This window comes from Rhea americana, unplaced genomic scaffold (assembly GCF_003343005.1).
Source record: "Rhea americana isolate MKP2758 unplaced genomic scaffold, rheAme1 scaffold_20, whole genome shotgun sequence".
Taxonomy (NCBI): Eukaryota; Metazoa; Chordata; class Aves; order Rheiformes; family Rheidae; genus Rhea; species Rhea americana.
The window spans coordinates 3,866,348-3,888,137 of record NW_028186150.1 but is presented as its reverse complement, the minus strand read 5'-3'; the positions used below and the strand labels follow the sequence as shown (position 1 = coordinate 3,888,137).

At 37.0% G+C, this 21,790-nt stretch overlaps 2 protein-coding genes across 2 annotated transcripts in view; one reads left to right on the top strand and one right to left on the bottom strand.

Annotated features, from left to right (window-relative positions):
- The window catches only part of DNAJA2 (DnaJ heat shock protein family (Hsp40) member A2), an 11,363-nt gene extending 425 nt beyond the window's left edge, over positions 1–10,938 (top strand). Inside the window, exons 2-9 of the mRNA XM_085303812.1 lie at positions 2,490–2,549; positions 3,540–3,763; positions 5,155–5,235; positions 5,542–5,675; positions 7,242–7,438; positions 9,180–9,324; positions 9,493–9,620; positions 10,144–10,938. Coding sequence (XP_085159938.1) covers positions 2,490–2,549; positions 3,540–3,763; positions 5,155–5,235; positions 5,542–5,675; positions 7,242–7,438; positions 9,180–9,324; positions 9,493–9,620; positions 10,144–10,332 — 1,158 coding nt within the window. The 3' untranslated portion in view covers positions 10,333–10,938. The remainder of the gene's footprint in view (positions 1–2,489; positions 2,550–3,539; positions 3,764–5,154; positions 5,236–5,541; positions 5,676–7,241; positions 7,439–9,179; positions 9,325–9,492; positions 9,621–10,143) is intronic.
- Positions 10,939–14,711: 3,773 nt separating this feature from the next.
- Positions 14,712–21,790, bottom strand: part of LOC146596512 (borealin-2-like) — a 7,594-nt gene continuing 515 nt past the window's right edge. Inside the window, exons 2-10 of the mRNA XM_085303811.1 lie at positions 21,345–21,478; positions 20,273–20,313; positions 19,835–19,895; positions 19,098–19,165; positions 18,206–18,273; positions 16,795–16,893; positions 16,027–16,159; positions 15,716–15,802; positions 14,712–14,890 (exon numbers count right to left, since the gene is read on the bottom strand). Of these exons, the coding sequence (XP_085159937.1) occupies positions 14,843–14,890; positions 15,716–15,802; positions 16,027–16,159; positions 16,795–16,893; positions 18,206–18,273; positions 19,098–19,165; positions 19,835–19,895; positions 20,273–20,313; positions 21,345–21,478 (739 nt within the window). The 3' untranslated portion in view covers positions 14,712–14,842. The remainder of the gene's footprint in view (positions 14,891–15,715; positions 15,803–16,026; positions 16,160–16,794; positions 16,894–18,205; positions 18,274–19,097; positions 19,166–19,834; positions 19,896–20,272; positions 20,314–21,344; positions 21,479–21,790) is intronic.

Sequence of the window (21,790 nt, the reverse complement as noted above, 5' to 3'; positions counted from 1 at the left end):
TGGGGCCCGGCCGTGCTCCCCGCGCGGCGCCGCTGGGCCCGCGGGGCCTGTGGCGGCCCGTGCCTCTCGCCCCCGCAGCCCCGTGCCCTTCTGCCGCTCCCACACCGTGTGCGCAGGCGACAGAAGGCTCTTCGGGCGGAAAATGCTGGTGAGGAACCAGTCGCTTCTGTCTGGGGCTATTGTCTGAGCCACTTGTAAGGCTCGTTAAGATTTTGGTTTGCTCATTTATTTGGTTTTCTTCTAGGCTGAAAGCACGAGGGTAAGACAAAGAAGCGAGATTAAAAACTTGGAGCCCGGTCATCAGTGTAACAACTTATTATCTCTATTTCATTTAATTCTGTAAAGTGTAAAACATGTTTTCTAAAAGGACCTCGTTATCCTTTTTCACTTGTAAATGGTGGTTAACTAGGTAGTTTACTAGCAGTGACCTGCTTCCACTGATGGGTGGTGCTGCTATTAACTACGTTTTACCCATCATGCATGTGGTAGCCTAATTTGTGCAGGCATAGGAAATTGCAGTGTTGAAATAGTGTTAGAGGTGGTAAGCATGCAGTGAAAAGATAGTCCTGAATATTGAACCCAATCAAGTAGTTTTTTTTTTTTGACTTAAGTCTGTTAAAAGTATCTCCTGCAAGAATGAAGAAAGGGCAGCAGCTGCTTTTTTTCCACTGAAATAACCTGTGATGCTCAGTATTACTTACATACCAAGATTGAGGTATTGCAGTAGCAATAGCAAAGCTTCTAACTATCTGCAGCACTGGAATTCATCTGTATCTTGTTGCCACTGAGGTATCACTTGGATGATGTCTTAATATCTCAATCTAATCTTTTAATCTATAGAAAAGCATAGAAGAGAGAAAAAATAGGTGGAAGATAATATTAGTTGCAGTACAGAACCAATTTAGATTTTGATTCTGGATCTAACTAATAATGGTAACTTGGTATTAGGCCACAGGCAGTCTTAAGGATTGCTGTAAACTTGTGCTGCTAAATGAAGACAGGAGCACTCTCTCTTTTTAAAGATCACTATGCAAGTGATCACTTCCTTGTACCTGATTAGGTAATGTTATAAGAATAGGTTTTCTTTTTTTTTTCTCCCCAACTTGGTTAGATGCCTTAAAATATGCAAGGAAAATCCATTTTTATTACAGAATATGTATACTTTTGTAAGGTTATGTGTTCTTACTGATAGTAAGACTTGATTCTGTTCTTTACTCTTCTTTGAGTATTTTAGAATATTATGCTTACAATATCAATGTTCTATTTTTGTTTCATTGGTTGTGCTTTTTCAATGACTTTTTTTTCCACCCTTGAGTCAATACACAAGTGCTGGTTATTTCATCAGTAAAGAGGAGTAAATGTCCAAAATACAAAAGAGTAATTTTACCTGTTTTAGCACACAATGGAAAGCTGAGATCTCTATATAGGCCTTTTGTAAAGCTCTCTTAAAGCTGTGGTTTTAAGAGCTAGTTTAAATGTTCGGTTGTGCAGGAAAAAAGCTATTTAAAAATCCACTGTAAGAATTGGAACGTTTTAGTTGTTTGCAGTCACATTTGTAGTTTGTTGTAGCTAACAGGCTTTTGGTATGGACAGTACAAAAATCTAGGTTTTTTGTTATGTAATTAAGTTATTAATATCTGTCCTCTGATTGTTATTGCGGGATGCTGGGGTAGAGTGGAGTGTGAGGGGAGAGTTTAGTAGTTTACTCTCAAAAGCTTTCTGCAGGAAAAGCTTTTGACTGTTCATCATAACTTACATAAGAATTTGTTCGATTGCATTTGCTTCAATCTTCCAAATTAGAAGAATGAGTGAAGTAATTGGTAGGGGGGAGATGGTACTGCAAGTCACAAAGTATCAGTTCAGAAAACATTCTGAAAATTCCCTTTTGGAGATTTGGCTGTATTTATTTCTCCTGCTACTTTAGAACAATAGAATTTCATCAAATGCACCAGTATGTGTATTTCCACTTGTGTAATACATGCATTTAGTTTAGAGTAGGATAAAATTTCCTTCATTGATAGGTAAGGAAGAATAAATTGATTGTTTATGGGGATTGACTGACATGGTTGGATGAGAAGCTATGGCAGCCATTTTGTTGTTAGTATTCTGCTGAAATTGAGGTGAGGCACAAATGGGTTGAAACTTAGATTGTTATATTATAGGTTTTTAGTGGTTTATGTAGAGTAAGTAATTTTAATGGAACAGTGTATATTACAATGTAATTTTTCACCTAAGTTAATGGAAATAAGCAGACAGATTTAATTCTAGTTGTTGTGTGGTATGGTTGTGTTTAAGAGTGTGTAAATTGTGCATACGGTAGAATCAGATATTTTTATGTGTAACTTGGATGTGTGAGTGTTTTCTAAACACTCATTTTCTCACTTTGCTTTATTAGGATTTTCTTACTAGAAAGAAGRCACTACACTGAGTTTCTCAAAAAAGGACAGATTAATCAAAATTAAAACTAATTCTGTACTTCTTTCAACTAGGCATACAGAAAGCTGGCCAAGGAATACCATCCTGATAAGAATCCAAATGCAGGGGACAAAGTAAGCCATCTTTTTTTAAAACTTCCAAAATTTGCTATTGTAGCAACATCTGAAGGACCAAGTATAGGTGTTGGGGCCCTGCTGTTTCAGGTTGTTCAGAAATAGTAAGTAGTGTGAGATGGAACTCTGCCTTGTTTACTTCTTCCCAATCTCAAAACCTCCCAACTTACCTCATGACAAAATAAAGCTGTTTCCTGAGACAGACAGGTTGAGAAAGTAATACTGGGGGGGGGAATCTGCCAAGATGATGTCAATTGGCATTTATGTAAGTATTTGAAAAACATAAAGAATTAGTTTTCCAGATCTTTCCAAGAAGTCTGCTGGCATGTAAAGTATGTTGGTACAAAGGTTCTTGAGGGTGAAGCAGACAGCATAACTGCTACAACATAAACCAAATTGCACATGTAGGAAGGCAGAATTAGATACATTGTGTTAAGAGCAACAAGAAATGCTTGTTAATTTGAGCATTGCAGTTCACCTGTGTCTCCTTAACAGATCTGAAGTTCTGATGGCTGATGAGATTAGTATAATTTCATAGTCATGTTAATTTGTTTTGTAGACAGACATGTTAATGTGCTTTTTTGTAAGATGCCCGGTTGTTTAGCTACTTTAAGCGCTAGCAAGTCTTGCAGTCTTTGCCATTAGCGTACAACATTTATTTTTACCTGTTGACTACTGCAATACTGTGTACTTAACTTTCTTCAAATGGGGCCACGGAGGGACAGAAAATAGTCTTGTGCTAGGCACAGTGAAGAGCAATTCCGTGGGATATGTGGAATAATATGTAGGATTTTGTGTGTGTGTTTTTAACGAGGTAACTCAGCTAAGGCCAAGTCTGTTTTTAAGTCTTGCATATTTATGAATGGGGGTGGAAAACTGTTCTGTTGTATACATTCTTAATCAAGTGTTGATGTTGGGCAAGAAACAGTAACATAATGTTCCCGTGAAGTTCTAAATTATCATGGGCTTTTTTGACTATTCCTCTTCTAGTTCAAAGAAATAAGCTTTGCCTATGAAGTATTGTCAAATCCAGAGAAACGTGAGTTGTATGATAGATATGGAGAACAGGGCCTTCGAGAAGGTAGTGGTGGAAGCAGTGGAATGGACGATATTTTCTCCCACATCTTTGGTGGTGGATTGTTCAATTTCATGGGTGGTCAGAGTAGAAGTCGTAATGGTAGAAGAAGAGGAGAAGATATGATGCATCCACTCAAGTAAGTATCTTAATGCTGCAATTTATGTTCACTTTCTAGCTTTGCTGATCACTAGTATCTGACTTACTTGCTATATATTCTTGGTACACTCAGTTGAGAAATTCTGCCGTTTGCACCTGTTTTACAGACCTGTGTTTCGCAAATAACCCAGACAGCACTTAGCTAGAGTTAACTTTCACAATTACCACAATTACAGATTTATCTAATACTTTGTTTACGTGGTTAATAGCCTTAAAAAAATTTGGTTTGTCAGCATTGTTTTCCTTAGTTTTACTTCTTAATTATGCTTGGAAGTTTTAATCTGAAATGCATCCAACAGCTAACTGTTCACACATTAGCTGGATTAAGAAAGCAGAGATACTGAAGCTCTGGGAAAAACTTCCTTAGMTGGTTTTCATTTGTAGCTTAGTATCAGCTGGAAGTAAGTGCAAACTGCATAATTAACAGAAAAGTGGTGGTTTTTTTTTCTCCAAACAAATTACTTGAACATTAGATTTAATGTTTTATAAGTCTCTACTTGGAATTATGGTTGACTTTTTGCCTGCTGAGCACCTCCTTTCTAAATTCTTTACAAGTTTGCCAACCACAGGAAAGGTGTAGCGTAACTTTGCTTAGCAAAATCTGTTTATTTTTTTCATGCTTGCTTAGTTTAGTAGCTAGTATTGTATATTGCATTATTAATTAGCTTTTTATCTTTGTAATTATTTGTAAACACTGATGCTAGGCAACCTTTTCTAGCTCAAAACACGCTGCTTTAAAATATAAAGCCTTTTATATACAAAATAGGTTTAGAAACTTTTATTACTATTTAAAAGTTATTGGAGTTTGGTGCATTCAAAGGCTTCTAAAAAGTTGAGTATAAAGAGGGATAAAGAATTAAGTGAGTGGACTTGGACATGGCAAAAAAGTACTATTTTTTTTCTCCAGTGGGAAGCCCAAGATACTGTTAAATTTAAATGTWCAGTATGTATTCCTGTGTATGTATGCTATCAATATTGTCAGGATAGTCCAGAAAGATGTTCGTTTCTCACCTGTTTGGCAGAACTGAAAAATCAGAGGCACTGTGTAATAAAACCTAAAACACTGGATCAGCCTGTTTCCTATTAAGAAACACAACCAGTCCTATCTGTTTTTTGCTGATTGAATCTAAAGATTTGATATGAAATTATGTTGAAGATTCCCTCTATAGGAGCATGTAGGTATAGTATATTTTTAGTGACTTTGTGAAACCTAAAAGGCTGCTTTAAAGTTGTCTTTGAATAGCAAATTATTTTAGTTTTTCTGTGAAGATCACTGTGTTTTTTTTTAAGTTTATTGTTGGGAAGTATCTTAATACATGGGGGAAGTAAGTTGTTAAGTGATAACCCAAGAGAAAATACTTTATTTTGTAGAGTCTCTCTAGAAGATTTATATAATGGAAAGACAACTAAACTACAACTTAGCAAGAACGTCCTTTGTAGTGCATGTAATGGGTAAGTTTGTTCATATTTTTGAGTTCTCTAGATGCATTGTTGGTATATAGTGAAGTGAAGCATCTCGTATGTCGGATTTTTGTTAGTATTGTTCTCGAACTAGAAATTTTTTCAACTTCAATGATACCGTTGCTGAAACTGGAACTACTTAAGTGCTTTTTTAGTAGAGTGAGGAATGGGGGAAGGAAAGGAGAAGCCTAACTGAAATAGTGGTGCAGTTAGGCATGTCCTACTACTGTTGATATCTTTTTGTCACATGTTTCTGAAAAACTTTGCTTTTTGTGCAACCGGTGCTCTCTATTCTAGGCAGGGTGGAAAGTCTGGAGCTGTTCAGAAATGTAGTGCTTGCCGAGGCAGAGGTGTACGTATCATGATCAGACAGCTGGCTCCTGGAATGGTTCAGCAGATGCAATCTGTATGCTCTGACTGCAATGGAGAAGGTAGGCTAGCTATGCTATACTCCTACATGCACTTGGTTGGACCTAAATATTTATCTTTAATCTTGAGGATTGCTATGTAGGTTCTGTCATATACTGAATTGCATCTTATCCAGTGAGAGTTTGGACTCCAGCTAGTCAGTTGGGTCTCAATCTGATTTCAACGTTGAGAAGTCACATTTCCTAGAACAGCAGCAAAATTTACTGTGTTGAATGTATTGAAAGAAAGCCTGGAAGCTTGAACAGGAGGGATTGCTCTTTGGAAACATTTAGACATAAGTATTACTCATTGCTATTTCTTGTCCATTAAAGTAAAAGCCAGGATTTGGGTTTTTGAGAACTTTGTATTTTTGCAGCCTTCTAATACCTAAGAGCAGGTTTATAGATTTCTGGCTATAACCTAGACTAAAATTGAATTTTAACTTCTAAACACCAAGAAGGTGCATTTTGCTGAATTGACTGTTATCTTTGAATATCTTACTTTCACAGTTTAAATAGGTATTTTCAGCTACATCATAATGTTACACTTTGTTTCACAGAAAAGTTGTGTAAGCTAACAAATGTAATGTCTTAAACCAAATGCTTCTACTGGCAGCACTTATAGCAGTATTGGAAATTAAGTGCTGGAATTGAACAGTGCATTTAACCTAGTATATTTTGGTGGTTCTGCGCGAAGGCAATAGCTTACTTGAAAAGTAAAGACCAAATAGAACAGAGAATTGAAGTCATTTTTGGATTATCATCTTGCAATTTGCTGGAAAGGGTAATTGTCTTTCTAAGGACACCTTGCTAAAGAAGGGTGCCTTGCTATAGGCAATGTGAAAAAAATACTCAGTTTGAGTGTAAGTTAAATCCTTTATATGCTAGGAAATGTTGTTTCCTATTTCTGTAGGGAATATTCATATTGCTATTGCATGAAGCTATGATTTCAACTGCTATGTTATCCCTGTAATGCAAGACATTCGTTTTACTGGCAGCATGCATATGTAGTACTTTATTCTTTTGGTATTGTGCTGGTGTACTGCAGAATGTAATTCTCAAACAGTCCTTTTTTCACTGTTGTTAGCAGAAGTGGAACTAAAGCTCCTGAATGCAGTAGTTTGAAATTTGTATTCAAATTTCTAAGAGAAGGGAGATGCTTTAGTTCAATTTTTAGCTTTACCCTTTTAACTTACTGTCACCCTTCAGCATAACAAAGGACAGAAAAGTAGGATTTTCTGAGGAGTATTCTCTTTGAGTTGGGTGATAAGTGTGTTGGAGTCAAATTCAATCCTAAAGAACAATAGAAGCAAGAGATGAACTTTTGTTTTGCTCTAATGCACTCTGGCTTCTCAAAATCCTTGTTAGGACAGCTTAGGAGCTTGTGTGCATCTTCTGGGTTCTGTTTTTTCTTTCCCTTCTCCCAACTACACCAGACTGAGTCTGACTTTCCTCTTCCGAGGAACAAATAAAGCAATGTCTAAATAAATGTTTTGCTTGCATGTATTCTTCAGTATACTTCAAAATCATTTCTTCAGAATTGAGGACAATTATCTGAAAATCTCTGAACTGAAAATTGTCTGTCTTTAGGTGAAGTAATTAATGAAAAAGACCGCTGTAAAAAGTGTGAAGGGAAGAAGGTGATCAAAGAAGTTAAAATACTTGAAGTTCATGTAGACAAAGGCATGAAACATGGGCAGAGAATTACATTCAGTGGAGAAGCAGATCAGGCTCCAGGTGTGGAACCAGGAGATATCGTTCTCTTACTCCAAGAAAAGGAGAATGAGGTAATACTTTTGAGTTTATATTTTAAATACCTTTTATGCTAGTTTTTAAAGTGATACAGATAGCTGTTCATTTTAAAGTAATTGATATAGTTGCAGCTCTAGGAAAGGCAATAAAATAGCTTTTAATAGATATATAGCAAGTAATTGCTTTTAATTGTAAGCAAAAAAAAAATTTTTTTTTGCAAGTCTGCTGCCTGGGCAGATATAGATTCTGACTTCTCAGATAAGCTCAGGGTGACTTGCCTAGATGTAGACAGTTAAGAGCTATTCATAGTGTTAACTTGCATCTGCTTCACTTGTGACATTAACATAAAACACTGCATGTACTTTTTAATGTCTTGTGAGATAGCAGGAAACATGGCATTAGAATCCCCAGATGGTGCTTTTTATCTCTGCTACTGTGGTTTTGGAATTACAACACGGGTATCATGGTCTGCCAGAATGCTAGTGTTACAAATTTATTTAATAAAATGTTTAAAACTGGATTATTTTATACTCACTTGCTAAAACTTATGCTTACTGTATTCTGGAGTGTATAAACTGCACTTTTGAACTAAATATTACAAGATTTTATGTTAAACTACCGGGTATGCTGAAGCCTCCCTTAGGGCAGAATTGAGCTGATTGCTTCTGTTTACAAAGCCTGGATATCACTGTGATAAAATAAGAAATAGTTTGATTAATTAGGCATTGAAAAAATGTTGAATGGAACAGTGGTGTAAAAAAAAATTGTGACTCAAAGAATAGCATTAAGTTTGAATTTAAATTCTTGTTGCCTAGTAAGGCTGTAGTGTTGTTTGTCTGAAAGTTAGGAACTTTCACAAGCTTTTTGACTTGGTGTTGAGGATTGCTGTTTTGTCAAAATCAATGTTTTTATACCTCCTTACACATTCCTCTGTTCTTTCATATATAATACGGTTGACACAGAGTCATAGTCGATCTTGACTATGACAAGGGAGAGACAGTCTGCAAATATATGACCCAGTCTGAGAAGTGTATGACAGCTGAAATTCCAGATGGCAGATACCATCTCTGTCTTCTAATGAACTACATCTGTTTTTTACAGTATTAGCCATTCTGAAAAATACTGTAGCTGTGTCCTAGTGAGTAAAACTAGACTGACTTTCAGCGTAGCTTTTAATATGCTTAACATATTCCTCAAGGTGGGGAAAAAAAAAGCAGGGGAGGGGTAATGTTTTGGAGTTATGCCTCTGGACAAAACTTAGGATTCACAAGTAGAGTAAATCTTAAGTGAGATGGCTTAAGGATCGCTTAAGACAGCTGTGGACTAGTTGATTAAAACCTTGCTCTATAGATAGTAGAGCAAGCTTCAGCTTGTTCTATTTAAAGCACTGAGAAGCAAGAGGTGTTTCTGTACTCGGGGGCAGGGGGAAGTAGTGTCAAACTGACTTGAGTTTTGTTTATAGGTTTCTTGTGTGGAAGGTCTTGAGGTTCGGAGAGCACTGCTGCTGTACAGGGCTTTTTTCCTAATTTGAACCTTGCATCGTAGTATATGCTGTGGYTTGCCTTATCTCAGGTGGAATTTCAATACAGGGCAAACTTTCCAAGCATGTTTTGTGGGTTAGAGGAAGCAGATTTACTTTGTACAAAGGCTGTTGGCTAGCTCTAACATGGAGAAGCTTAAGAATAAATAATAATGAATTGCCAGAATTCACTAAATAGTGAGTCTTGCAAAAACATGGCTGTAGTACTAGAAAAGATACTTATTTCTTATTTGTAGGTGTTCCAGCGGGATGGGAATGACTTGCATATGACGCACAAGATAGGGCTTGTTGAAGCACTGTGTGGATTTCAGTTCACATTTAAGCACCTTGATGGACGTCAGATTGTGGTTAAATATCCTCCTGGAAAAGTAATTGAACCAGGTAAGTTTGATCTGATAATGACTCCTCTGACTATGCTTTTGTGGTTATTGAACACTTAATCCGATTCTTACTCTGTTACCTGAACCCAGGCTGGAGAAATTGAGACTGGCGTAGGGTAAGATTTGTTCTGAAGCAGGTCTTTCCAGCTTGCTTCTTTTTGAATTACAGGCTGTGTTCGTGTAGTCAGAGGTGAAGGAATGCCACAGTATCGCAATCCTTTTGAGAAGGGGGATCTCTACATTAAATTTGATGTTCAGTTTCCTGAAAATAACTGGATTAGCCCAGAAAAGCTTTCAGTAAGTACTCTTTCAAATGCAGTATTCTTATTTGCTAGTGTAGAAAATGCTTGTGTTGTATTCACATGCTTGCTTTCCAATATTTAAATTTAGATGCAAGTACAGTTACGTTGTTCTTTTAACATTGTAACAAGGGAACGTGTAACTTGAAAATACTTGCTGGAGTGTACATATCTGGAACATCCCTTTAAAAGCAGTGCAGATGTTTAAGAGCAGGAGGAATAATCTGCTTGCAATAACTGCTACCATGTAGTAAGTTTTCAGAGCGTGACTGTGTATTTACCGATTGTACTTCAGGCAATGGTATGTGGAGCTGTTAGTTTTTTTTAAATGACATCTTCCAGTCAATACAGATACTAGGGATACTTCTGAATGAGTGTGCACTTCATGGTTTACATCAGCTTAAAGAGTTATAAACTCAGTCTGCTGTGAGAAAGCTTGAAGTTGCAGGAAACTATTGTTGCAGGTCACTGTATTTAGTAGTTGTAGATGCTGTACTGAATGTACTTCTGTTCTGGGGCAGGAACTTGAAGATCTTCTGCCAGCTAGACCAGAATTTCCCAATGTAATTGGTGATACAGAAGAGGTAGATCTTCAGGAATTTGATACCACTCGTGGTTCAGGTGGTGGCCAGAGACGTGAAGCTTATAATGATAGTTCTGATGAAGAAAGCAGCCATCATGGACCTGGGGTACAGTGTGCCCATCAGTAAATATTTGTCTAAAAAGTTGCACAAGGATTTTCTTTCAATTTTTGCCTGACTTGTTTTCAACAATCCAACTGGATTGTATAAGTAATCCAGATGAACCAATGGACATCTATTGCTGTATGTGTAACTTTTAAATTGGTCTATAGTATCTACAGAGTGTAATTTAAACTAACCACAAAGCTTACATCTTCATTTTGACTGTGTAGCAGAATAAAGCACTTGAAAGGAAGACGAGACTCCTTTTCACATGGGTTTTAAGTTTGTCCTCGTATCTGTGCTTGATTTTTACCAGTTTTGTGTAGATTTTAAGTTTCATATTTTAAATTCAAATTCTACATTGTAAAGTTTGTGTACAATTTGTCCTGAGGCTTGGTATTTGGCTGCACCTGCATAAGCTGCTACAAGTAGAATAAAGAATTTCATAGCCTGTATCTATCATCTGGATGCATGGTAAATGGGCTTTTGCACATAATGGGTTTAGAGCTGACTGGGAACAATGGAAGACTAAATTAGAAGTGGTTGTAAGTTTTGGTTTTTTTTTTTTGTTTTTTTTCTACCATCTTGTGAACGGTTTCTGAAATTAAATAAAAGCAGTTGGTGTATAATATATTTCTTTTGCCTTGTAACTTTTACTTTTCTAGGTGTTTTAATTACTACTGTGCACCAAGTGATTGTATGTAGGGGTAGACATTATATAAACACAGGGAAGCTGAAGCTGCTTTTTAAGAGCAGGTCATGGATAAAGAATTTGGTGTGCTGCATGCAAAGTAGTCTTTTCTTGAAATGAGATATAATAGGCATGGGGAAGACTGCAGCCATGTTCCTTTTATACAAAGAAAATACTAGGATATATGAGTGTTGTCAGAAGGTATCAAAATCTTCCACTCAGAAAACAATGTTGTCTTTTAATCTTTGATGAAAATCACAGCCTGGTTTAGCCTGACTTCCTAGAAACCACTTTCATTTTTAAATTACATCTTTGCAAAAGTGAACGTGATGCTTGGCAATTTGTGGTTGCATTACTTTATCAAGGAAAATGCTAATCACTTTACAAAGTGTGTAGGTTTCTTTTGTTGTTGTTTGGTTGGTTTTTTTGCTTGGAAACAGAGTAGTTTTTATTAGTATTTATTTTCATTAATTTGCATGTTTTTATCTTTGCCTAATAAGATCTTAGGCTTTCCRCTGTAGTCCTGTTACCTTACAAATTAAAAGCCTAAAAAAAAGTATCACAACTAAGCAAAATCTAAGCCTTACATGATGGAGTACAGTTACTTGTCTAAGAGTTTTGTTATTTCTCGTTAGAGTGATGAGAAACTGCATGAACTATATAGTCAATCAGCTGCTGCTTCATAGTGTTGCTCCTTCTACCATAGAGGAGAGGAAATTAGAAGAAGCCTCTACTTTTCTTTACAAACCTGAAGTATGTAATTTTAACAGTAGCTTAGATGCTGACACTATTTACAGGTTAGAGGGACAAGTTTCAAGGGTCTCTGCATACTTAGGTGACACTGGCATTTCAGATTATCACTGAGCATTCTCCTGTTGGAATCCAAAGCTGAAGCAAGAATAAATATTGTTTCACTTATTTCAATTGTGAATTTTTTTTGCTTGGCGTTTTCATCTAGTGACTCTTGTTTTTGTTTAGTAAATCGTTGCTTTTCATGAAGCTACAGTTGTATACTGATCGTTCTGGTTCATTTTTGCCAAGAAGTCAGTTGTCTTAACTTACAATGCATAAACATTAACACCCTTGTCTTCTGCTGTAGGAGAATTTTAGGTAGTAGTTGAAGGACTTGCTACTCTGAAGAAAAAAAAAAAAGTATACAGTCCAAACTTCTATCTTGTGACTTTGAAATTGCATTTTTCTTGGGGTTGAGATGGGGGCTCACAGTAATTCTTTGGATAACATGCTCATGTGAATGGGGAAGTTGATCACTCTACGTAGCGTGAATTACCTGAGTTCTGTTTTGGTCCTGAGATTCTTAGTTTAGGCTCCCTAAGGCAGCATCTGTCAGAGTGAGTTGTTCAGAGTTGCTTTTCTTATATCCTGATTTACTAAGACGTACCCCTTGAAAAAGTTGCAGTGTAGAAAAAAAGAATTCATGCAAATCCATGAACTGCATTGTTTTGCTTTCAGTATTTAACTAGCAAGCAATATACTACTAAAGCTATTAATGCTTTATCAGTATACTACTAAAGTTCTTATTGTATCTATTTTTGACTAGGCCAATACAACTCTTCTAGGAATAATCAAACTTCCAAGTATTCTTAGCAATAAATTGCTGCAACTTAAGCACTTTAAGTCAGAGGAGGTATTTAGGGTAGGCATGTTCTTTATTTACATTTGGAGACAAAAAAAAAAAAAAAAAAGCTTTCACCAGAACTAAATTAGAGCCATTTACGTTTAAATACCTTTTAAAAAAGAAGTTATATTGCCCTTGAAGCTGAAAGGGAAGACAAAACACGGCTTGTTTTAAGACATACAGTGCTAGAATTGACTTGAAGTTGACTTACAGAAAGCCCGTAAGAAAATGTGCTCCAATCAAGATGTTTACAATAATTCCCCCCCCCCCCATATGGTACTGATAATGTTGGTTTTTTGTTTCTTTTGTTTTTTAAACGTAAAAAATAAAGCTTTGCTCTTTCGGAAATAGGTCTGTAGAAAAGTTGTATTAATGGAAGAAGATGAGATTATTGGTGTTAGAAATAAATAATCATGCCAAGGATATTAAATATTAATTTGATATACAGTGATTCCTATTGTTTAACTACCACTTTCACAAGCCTACAAACTTTAGCCTAAGGTTAGGCTGATGCAAGTACAGAGTTAAAACAATGAAGGTAAGGGGGGACATCTTAATTGTATACCTCTTTCATCAAATTTAAAAGAAATACTTAGGCTTCTAGCTTAATAGTAATTCATAAGAATAACTTCAGTTGTTTGAAGAGTCCTTGGGTTTCATTACAATTAGATAGTGTATCTTGTGAACTTGCCTTTTGTGTCTGATACTAGAAACACTTTCCCAGCTGTGAGATAACTGTCTTTTCGTCACAAGAGTAAAAACTCAAAATACAAAAAAAAATCTCCTATTATTTAGTTGAGGCTACTGTAGTTGCCCTCCCTAAGCTGTAGCAAGACCTATAAAGGTGTTCCTCAGTCTTTCAAAGCACTGTACCCTTTTCAAAGCTTTGCCCGCACTAATCAAGTAAGAGCTAAGAACATGTTTATTGTGCTCTCACATCAGTTTAAGGAGATGTGTATTTATTTGAGCTACACTATTACTCGGAGCTAAGTGTTTATACATAGTGAACATAATTATGGCCTGAAGTGTAYTATGAACTTCTCCATTAGATGCTTATTCCTGCATTTTCTGGTTACTGAGTGACAAAGCCTTTAATAACATAGGTTTGGTAGTTTGTATTGACTCCATGTACTTTACCCATTTAACCTCATCTTCCATCCTCTGAAAACCTTTTTCTCSTGTAACATTTGCAACCTGTCTCATCATAATTGAAGTTTATGGGGAGGCATGACAAAAAAAAATATGCTTAGAATCATAGAATGATAAGGTGGAAGGGACCCCTGGAGATCATCTAGTCCAGCCCTCAGCATAGCCCATATGGGGATTGAACCTGTGACCTTGGCACTAGCAGCACCACACTCTAACCAATTGAGGTTAACCTGCTGGGCAAGCTAATCTATATTTCATTCTTAAGTTTCTAAATGCCATGAAACAGCTTTTCCTGTTATTTAGTACAGTTAAGAATTTCAGTCAAAATCACTACTACTCATAGAGCAGAATCCAGAGAGTACAGATCCTCAAGTTTTGGAACTACTGATGCACCAGCAATAGCATCTCTACTGGACTGTCATCTGTACCTGGAAAGATGGCAAAAGTCTTTCCTACCAGTTACTCAAGAAATATATAACAAACTCCAGTGCTAGGACAAAACTATCCCAAATGACTCCCCTTAACAGAGGAAATAGAGTTAATGCTTATCCATATTGCATATTTTAATGTTACACTACAAGACAACTGTGGAGATAATACTGCTTGTTCAGTCTCGTTTCTGATTCATACTTGCCACTACAGGACTAAAGCTCTATGGGTTAAAATGCTATTCAAGAATTTGTATATGTGGACTTCAGCAGGAGCTGGCCCTAGGGAAGACCAAGCATGCACAAGACCAGTGCTCTCTGTTTTGGTCACACAGACAATATGTATGGAAGAATGACATTAGGTAGTTCCACAGTTACAAATAATTATGTAAGGCAGCCCTGCTTACGACATTAACTTACCATTTATGAAGTCTAAGAAATGGAAGTACTTCTGCTTTTGTATCTTTCAAAGACAGAAGTATTTTTAATAGTATACACATCATAGTTTTATATAAAAACATTTATTGGGCAGTACACAGCTTTATTAAGATATTATAGAAATTCTCTAAATAGAAGAGGCAGCTGTCATATGAATATTCTGTAGTCAGGAGACAGACCTTTATGCAAGTGCCATTAACTTGGTTTAACTGTTGCTTTTCCACATAGTACAGTCAGCTCACTCTAAGGGGAAAGAAAATGAATTTTAGTTCAAGCTACCAGATACATGCAGGTAAGAGGAAATAGAAAAACTAGCTGTTGCTAAAACAAATAATGAGCAAACACCCTCAATTTCTACCTACAGAGGCAGGTGCATGTTACAAAATACAAGCTAGCTTCCACATTTAACTCACACAGCTGCATTCACAACTAAATACTTAGAAGATTGTAAATTGATTTATACCTAGTGTCTAGGTATATACTGGATTTCTAGTGCTGCATAGGAATGTGTCCAACAGCTATGCCTGTCTCTAGGGAAGTACTACGTGCTACAGGATTGTGTTCAACTGCATTCTGCTTCAGAACAATTTACTTCCCTGAACCAAAGATAAGACAGTTACTATTCATATGCAGCAGAGAATTAACAGGAATTCTTAGTCAGCAAGGGAGAGAGAACAATAGAGGGAATGCAAGGAGAGCTGAAACTTAGCTCTATCATTGTAAGGCTCTGTGAACAGGAGATACAGAATAGCACTTAGCTCACATGGTAGGACAGAGAGATTAAGATGAGTTTATGCTTCTGTCCTCCCCCAGGCAGCTACTAGACTCCATATGCTTAGGTAAGCACATTTACTCTTGCATTATCAATGTGCAGCAGTTCTCCCCTCCCTATTCCTCCCCCCTCCTTATTCACCCTTACAACTTACACCAACCAATTTAGGCTGACTATCAGAACAACTACACATTTAGAACTCACGTTAATGCCTCACTTAAAAACCTAGGACTACATGTCAATCTCTGTAAAGCCTTTTGTAAATGTGTATTATAAATTACTAGTTTTAAGCTTACCACTAAGTTATGAATATGCTGTACTGTATCTTGATTTAGTAGTTGCACATCAATGTTATGGAGATCTCCAGCAGCTGTACAGAGGGTCTAAAACATGAAGAGAAACCTAGTTTTAAGATAAAAACTATTCTGAATGTTTTTATATGGATGGTCACTTTTCCTGAAGGTCATATACCTCTTTGCTATACTGCAAAACTTAAACTCTGCCTTTTGTGTAGCAGCAGCTCATTTAGGAATAGTGAGAACTATGACTAGATTATTCACCTTTTGTTTAAAAACTACTGAAAATGCAAGTAAGGAAGGTTTGATACCTGTCCATCAGCCAGAGGAATGTTTACAAATGGAACAGTTTTATCTTGGGGTACCGATTTACTTCTTAGTAACATGCCTTGAACTCTTCCACTGGCAGGTATAGTTCTTGGGGCACCAGGTTGTGGTCTAGCACTAGAATACAAAAATAGTGTTTCTCTGAGGTTAACTTCCTATGCCCTGCAGGAGATTCTCAAGCATGAAGCAAATGCAAGTAATAGGAAATGTACCTGATAAAAGCGATCAGGTTTGAATTTTTCCAGAAGACCACAGGAAATCAAACATCTTAGCATCATTGGAAGCAGCAGTGGCATTTACTAGCCCCACTAGGAATACTTTATGACCCTTAAACACTGCAGTAACCTTCTAAGCCTATGTTAGAGGCCAGTGAACAAGCTGATACTTGGACCACCCAGCAGCAAGAATATCCACTCTCCAATATCAGCAGTAAATGCTTAATAGTTTTGTAAAGAAGAAACTTTATGCCTCAGGGCTTAAGATAAGGCTTGCAGCATATGTCTATTACAGCAGGAGATATTAAGAAATACTGAAGGTGCTCTCAGAGGTATGGAATATGCCTTATGCCATAGAAATTCCTTAGTTTCTTTTATGATACAACTGTTGTTCTTAGTCCCCTTCAGAATGCAAGGTTTGGGTTCACCCATAACACCTATAGTCAAAGAAAGAAGTGTAACTGGCATCCCTGCTACCACATATATAGTCTTAGTATTTAACTAAATAACTTATTAAGAACAACCAAAAAACCTTACCTTTTAGATACCTTTGACATGGCTTTGTAATTTATGGCACTGCAGTCAGAGGCAAGAGCCTTAACAGCCTCACTCACACTTGGAGAGGAGTGAGCAGACCTAACAAAAGATTTTTTAATTAAAAACAGTTTCTTCCTCATCTACTTCTGCTTTAAGAGTTTTATCTAGGATGAAGACAGCTGGCAAATTAAAAAACATTAAGTGCTGTGCAACAAATTTCCAGTGTATATATGGTGATGAAATTGTCTGAGGTAGACTACAATATGCTGGAACCTAATATCAGAAAGAAGGGGATGAAAAGATGATTTGTGTTAAGAGAGAGAGAAGGCTGCAATACCCAAGCTGGGAATAGCTAAGGGAAAAATCCACAAATTTCTCTTAGGGTGAGCAAACAGTCTCTTGGGAAGTTACTTTTTCAAAAGGAATTAATTTTATCAGATCTGTTCTTAAGGACATTTGTTCTGCAAGATTAATCTGAATCCAAACAAGTCTTTTCCAGGTTTAGAATTCAGCTAAATTCCCAGAACTTTTTGATGACAGAAGTGTAACCTTCCCCCACCTTTCCTCTTGTCTCTGCTTTTCCCACACATTTTTGGGGATATTGTAAGGGCATGCTCTTGGCCCAGTGTTTGTATAATTGAAGGAGTACAGCCTTTAAAGGCTGACAAGTTAGACTGCCCCAGGCAAGGCAGCCTTCTTTCGTCTGATTTTGTTGAGCCAATTCAAGAAAATAATTAAACCTGGTTAAGATTTCCTAGTGTGTTTTTTTGGGGGGGGGGGGGGGGGGAAGGCACATTAAACATTGATACGTATCTCAGTTGYATTTTGCATTTCTCTGAATACAACTCGCACGTAACAAAGTAAGTGCCAGTGGGTGCAAGCAGGTACACAGGCACAGGAAGTGGATAGAGACCTTCTCATTTTTTTCATGTAGATGCCCACCAATCTTGAATTCATTACCCCTTGTAGCAAGACTTCAGTTTGGTCTACCATGACTGTAAATAGCTCTAAGGTATTTCTGTGAGCATATATTCCCTTGACAAGTCCCTCTCAGCTATACAAGGGGGCAGAAGAATTACAGAACAGTTCATAAGTCCCCACAGTAAGTAACAAAAGACATTGTCCTTATGCATTCTCTTCCATTAAGCTTTGTTTGTAAAGTTATACTAATTACATGGAAGCTAGATTCAGAACTCAGCTCAGTGAGAGATACAACTACATCTTTATCAACTGATGTTTGCTCCTTGATGGCATTTTTATGCAAGATTCACAGCACTACAAGGTATCCGCTTCTTGTTATGGAATGCATCTTCTTTTCAGGCTCAAATCTCAGCTGCTTTATTTGAGCAAGAATTTTACTTAGTGTTTGCAAGTTCAGTAAGCTACATAAGCTATCAAGGGTCAGCCTTACCTAGGAAGAGGGTTCAGTTTGCTATTTAAGCCAGAGGCCAATGAAACCAACGACTTTGTTTTGGATACCTGAAAATGTATACATAAGTTTGCCGTTAAGAGAAATGATACGGTAAGAAAACAACATAGATGTTTCTAGGGAAAAATATTTTAAGAATTCCTGCTGAAAAAGGACAGTTAGGTCCCATAGTGCTGCCTTTTATGTAGTTTTACATGTAATTAAAATGACAAATATGTATTCCAAGACAAAGGTTTTATAATATAGAATCATGATTTGTTTGTTAACACTGAAGCTCAGTATGAATGCAACAGTCTTTCTAATATACAACCCTGTAAGCCCCCTTGTAAGTAAGGCCCATAACCATGCATATAATCTTTGTGTCTCAGCTAGTTTGTCATCTTGGTACATACTTCAGTGTCCATCTGTGCCACTACATTCCAAAGAAGTAGTGAGGTGGTAAAATAAATACAGCTGTGATTATACAGCTTAGAAATCAATGTGGACAGGAATGTACAAGTCATCCAAATAGAGAAGCATGTATTAAAAAAAATAAAAAAAAGAAAGAAAAAGTTGTGTTAAAAAGTCAAAGAATGTTTCCTCCAGCCATCCAGAAAAGACATCCATTGGCAACTCTAGAGAAAATGACTATACTGATATTGACTATATTGATATTTACATGTATACGTGAATGTGTTACAGAAATCCAAATACCACAGCTTATTATGAAATTAGTTTGCAATGCAGTTTAGCCTTACTTAAAAGTAAGCAGAATTTAAAACAATTGATTTTTCAAACTAACAGGCCAGTGGCCTGCCTGATCATGGTTCTAGTAGGATTTGTAGTAGGTCAAAACTGATTAAACCCTTGTGTTGTTTGTCTGCAATAAACTTACTTTTTTAGATATTTTCTTTGCAGAAACATGCTTGGCATCTTCATACTCAACAATTGTAGTTACCTTAACTAAAAGGCAGACAAAGAAAATAAATTTTAGAAAGAGCATTTTATGAAGAGTACGAACACCCCCTCAAACTCATTTGTGTGAAGGCTATTTGTCCACTGACAGCAACATATCAGTTTTAATATTTGATGGTCAGCTGCCTGGCACAGAGTTCAAAGCAAACTGTTAGTGTTTGTCATAGCCCCTGTGACGCACTAGACAGTTAAAAGACACTGGATAACCCTTTAACCCCCAGTCAAAATTGAACTACATCTCAGTCAGTGTCCTCCCTCTGCATATTTTGGAAAATGAAGAGAAATAGTATTCTCCTTACAAATGTCAATGGGCAGAAAGTCAAAGCAGAACTTACCAGAAAAATAGGGATGACATTCCTTGCTCTTCTGCTATTCTGTGAGGCACCAACAAGTTGCTTAAATCTGTCTCTTCTCACCACTTTTTCAGTGATAAATCCAAAGGGCAGGTACTCTTATCACTTGTTTTAAAGTACCTAAATGCACAGATTTTGATCTTCCACACAAAGCTGGGGAGCCCTGTATGCTATACTACTAGTTACAAGCTTTTCCTTCTCATATTCCTCTGGGGCTTAACATTCACTTAGCCAATGCTCAGCCCACACCAGTAGATGAGAGAAATATTTAAGAGCCAAGCTACACATTAATAGATTGACTTGCCTTTTTTGCTGTTGGTCCTCACCAGTTTTGGATTTGTTATGTCTTCTAGAGAGCAGTCAGTCTATAGAATATTTATCGCACAAGAGAAAAAGTCAATAGATTCTGCWCAGTAAATGCATGTTATCCTAAGAAAGCCAGTGAACCAAAAAAAGGACGTAAAACAAAATGACAGAAGTGGGACTGCCTAAACACCAGTTTATTTTTTGTAAACATACACGGAGCAAGAAAGGAAGAGAATAAAACTCTGAATTTGTGCCTGCAGATAACCATAAAGTTTTAGATAAACTTCATAGTTGCACCATGACTGTCTGTCTAGCCTATTCAGATCATTTTGTAGTTAGACAGACAGCCAAGCATGAACATTTCTCTTAAGTCCTTACAGCACAGACAGATTTCTAATGCTGTAAGCTGTGATAAAATTTGAAAACATACACTTACCACTGCTGCAGCAAGAGCCACTTCCTCCCGTCCTTGCAAATCTGTAACACAAGAATATATAGCTTATTTATGAACTAATTATGAACTATAGGTCCTACCTTATGGAATAGGAAAMTGAACAAGTAATTCAGGAACACAGTTGTTTAAGTAGCTAACTTTAGCTGGGGTATATTTAGCATTTGAACAAGATTCAAATGGTATAGGACAGTCAGTTTTGGAATTCCATTTAATAAGAATAAATTTAAAAAAGCTCATTTCCATGTGTTTAATCTTTAAATACATGATATAAAGCTTAGTCATACAGTATGTAACCTGAATCTAAAGGAGGAGGAGGAGGAGGAAAAGCCATACATTGTACCGATCAAAGCTAACACTTTCAGACAGAAGTTTAAGACAGGCATCAAAATATCTACTCAGCAAAAGCTTATGGTAGGTAAACTCAAGTTCTTCAAGAGTCTTGAGTCTGATCTTTGTCTAGCCCCTGCAAGTTTCAGCTGCAAAGCAGATACCAGAAGCATCAGATCTCACCAGAATATACATCTGATCCTGACTGTTTACAACAGCTTAAACTGCTGCATAAATACAAAGTTTAATATTAAAGCTGTTTGTTCATCATCATATGTAAACAACTACATGATTAGGGCTCAGTAATAAAAAACTTCAAATAAGAAAAAACAACAAAATCATCTCAGTGTCAAGAATGAATGGATTCTGATGGAAAGAAGTGCATAAGTTTAAGCATAGGAATCACTTACTACAGAAAATTAGTTAGTCTTTGTCTCATTAGGCTTTAAGTAAGATGACTTATGAGTATACATAATAAAAGAAAGTACAGACTTTATACAACATTATCTACTAATGCTGTACCCTGCAGGTCAAGTGTAGCTAATCAAGAGTGCCTACTGCTCATCTGCAACTTAATGTCACTACTGATTAGCCTAAAACATTTAGCTGACACAGCAATAGTTTTCTAAAAAGTCCCTGAATTCACAGGTTTCCTTGGGTCAAGAGTACATCAAGATGCAACGCTGTCTGTGTCRCTGATAGACATCATTTGATCACAAGTACCTACTAAGCAAGTCTTTTCTTTTCATTTTTCTGATGGCAATTGGCATCTTCAGTAACTCCACTGTAAATGCTTTCTCRGCTGTTTGCAAAAGCGAATCGAGTTCTTTCTTCATTTCCTGGATGTTTTCCTTCGCTTTAAAAAACAAGATAAGCCTTTATTGCCACATGTGCTACGTATTTCCAAGCATAAACACTTCTGGATCACAGAGAGAGTTAAAACACTGTCTCGCACTGGGCAGATAAAGTCGGAGCGACTCACAGTGTGCTTCCAGTTCCCCAACCCCACCTGCCTCAGGGCGGRCTGATGAAGGAGCCCGGCTGCTCAGAGGACACCGCCGGGCCGCGCAGCATCACCCCCCCGGCGCAGGCGCGCTGGAGGCACACAGGCAATCACAGCTCTCAAATGGGGGGGGGGGGCACCGCAAACCGTTACTGCGCTACCAACGGGGC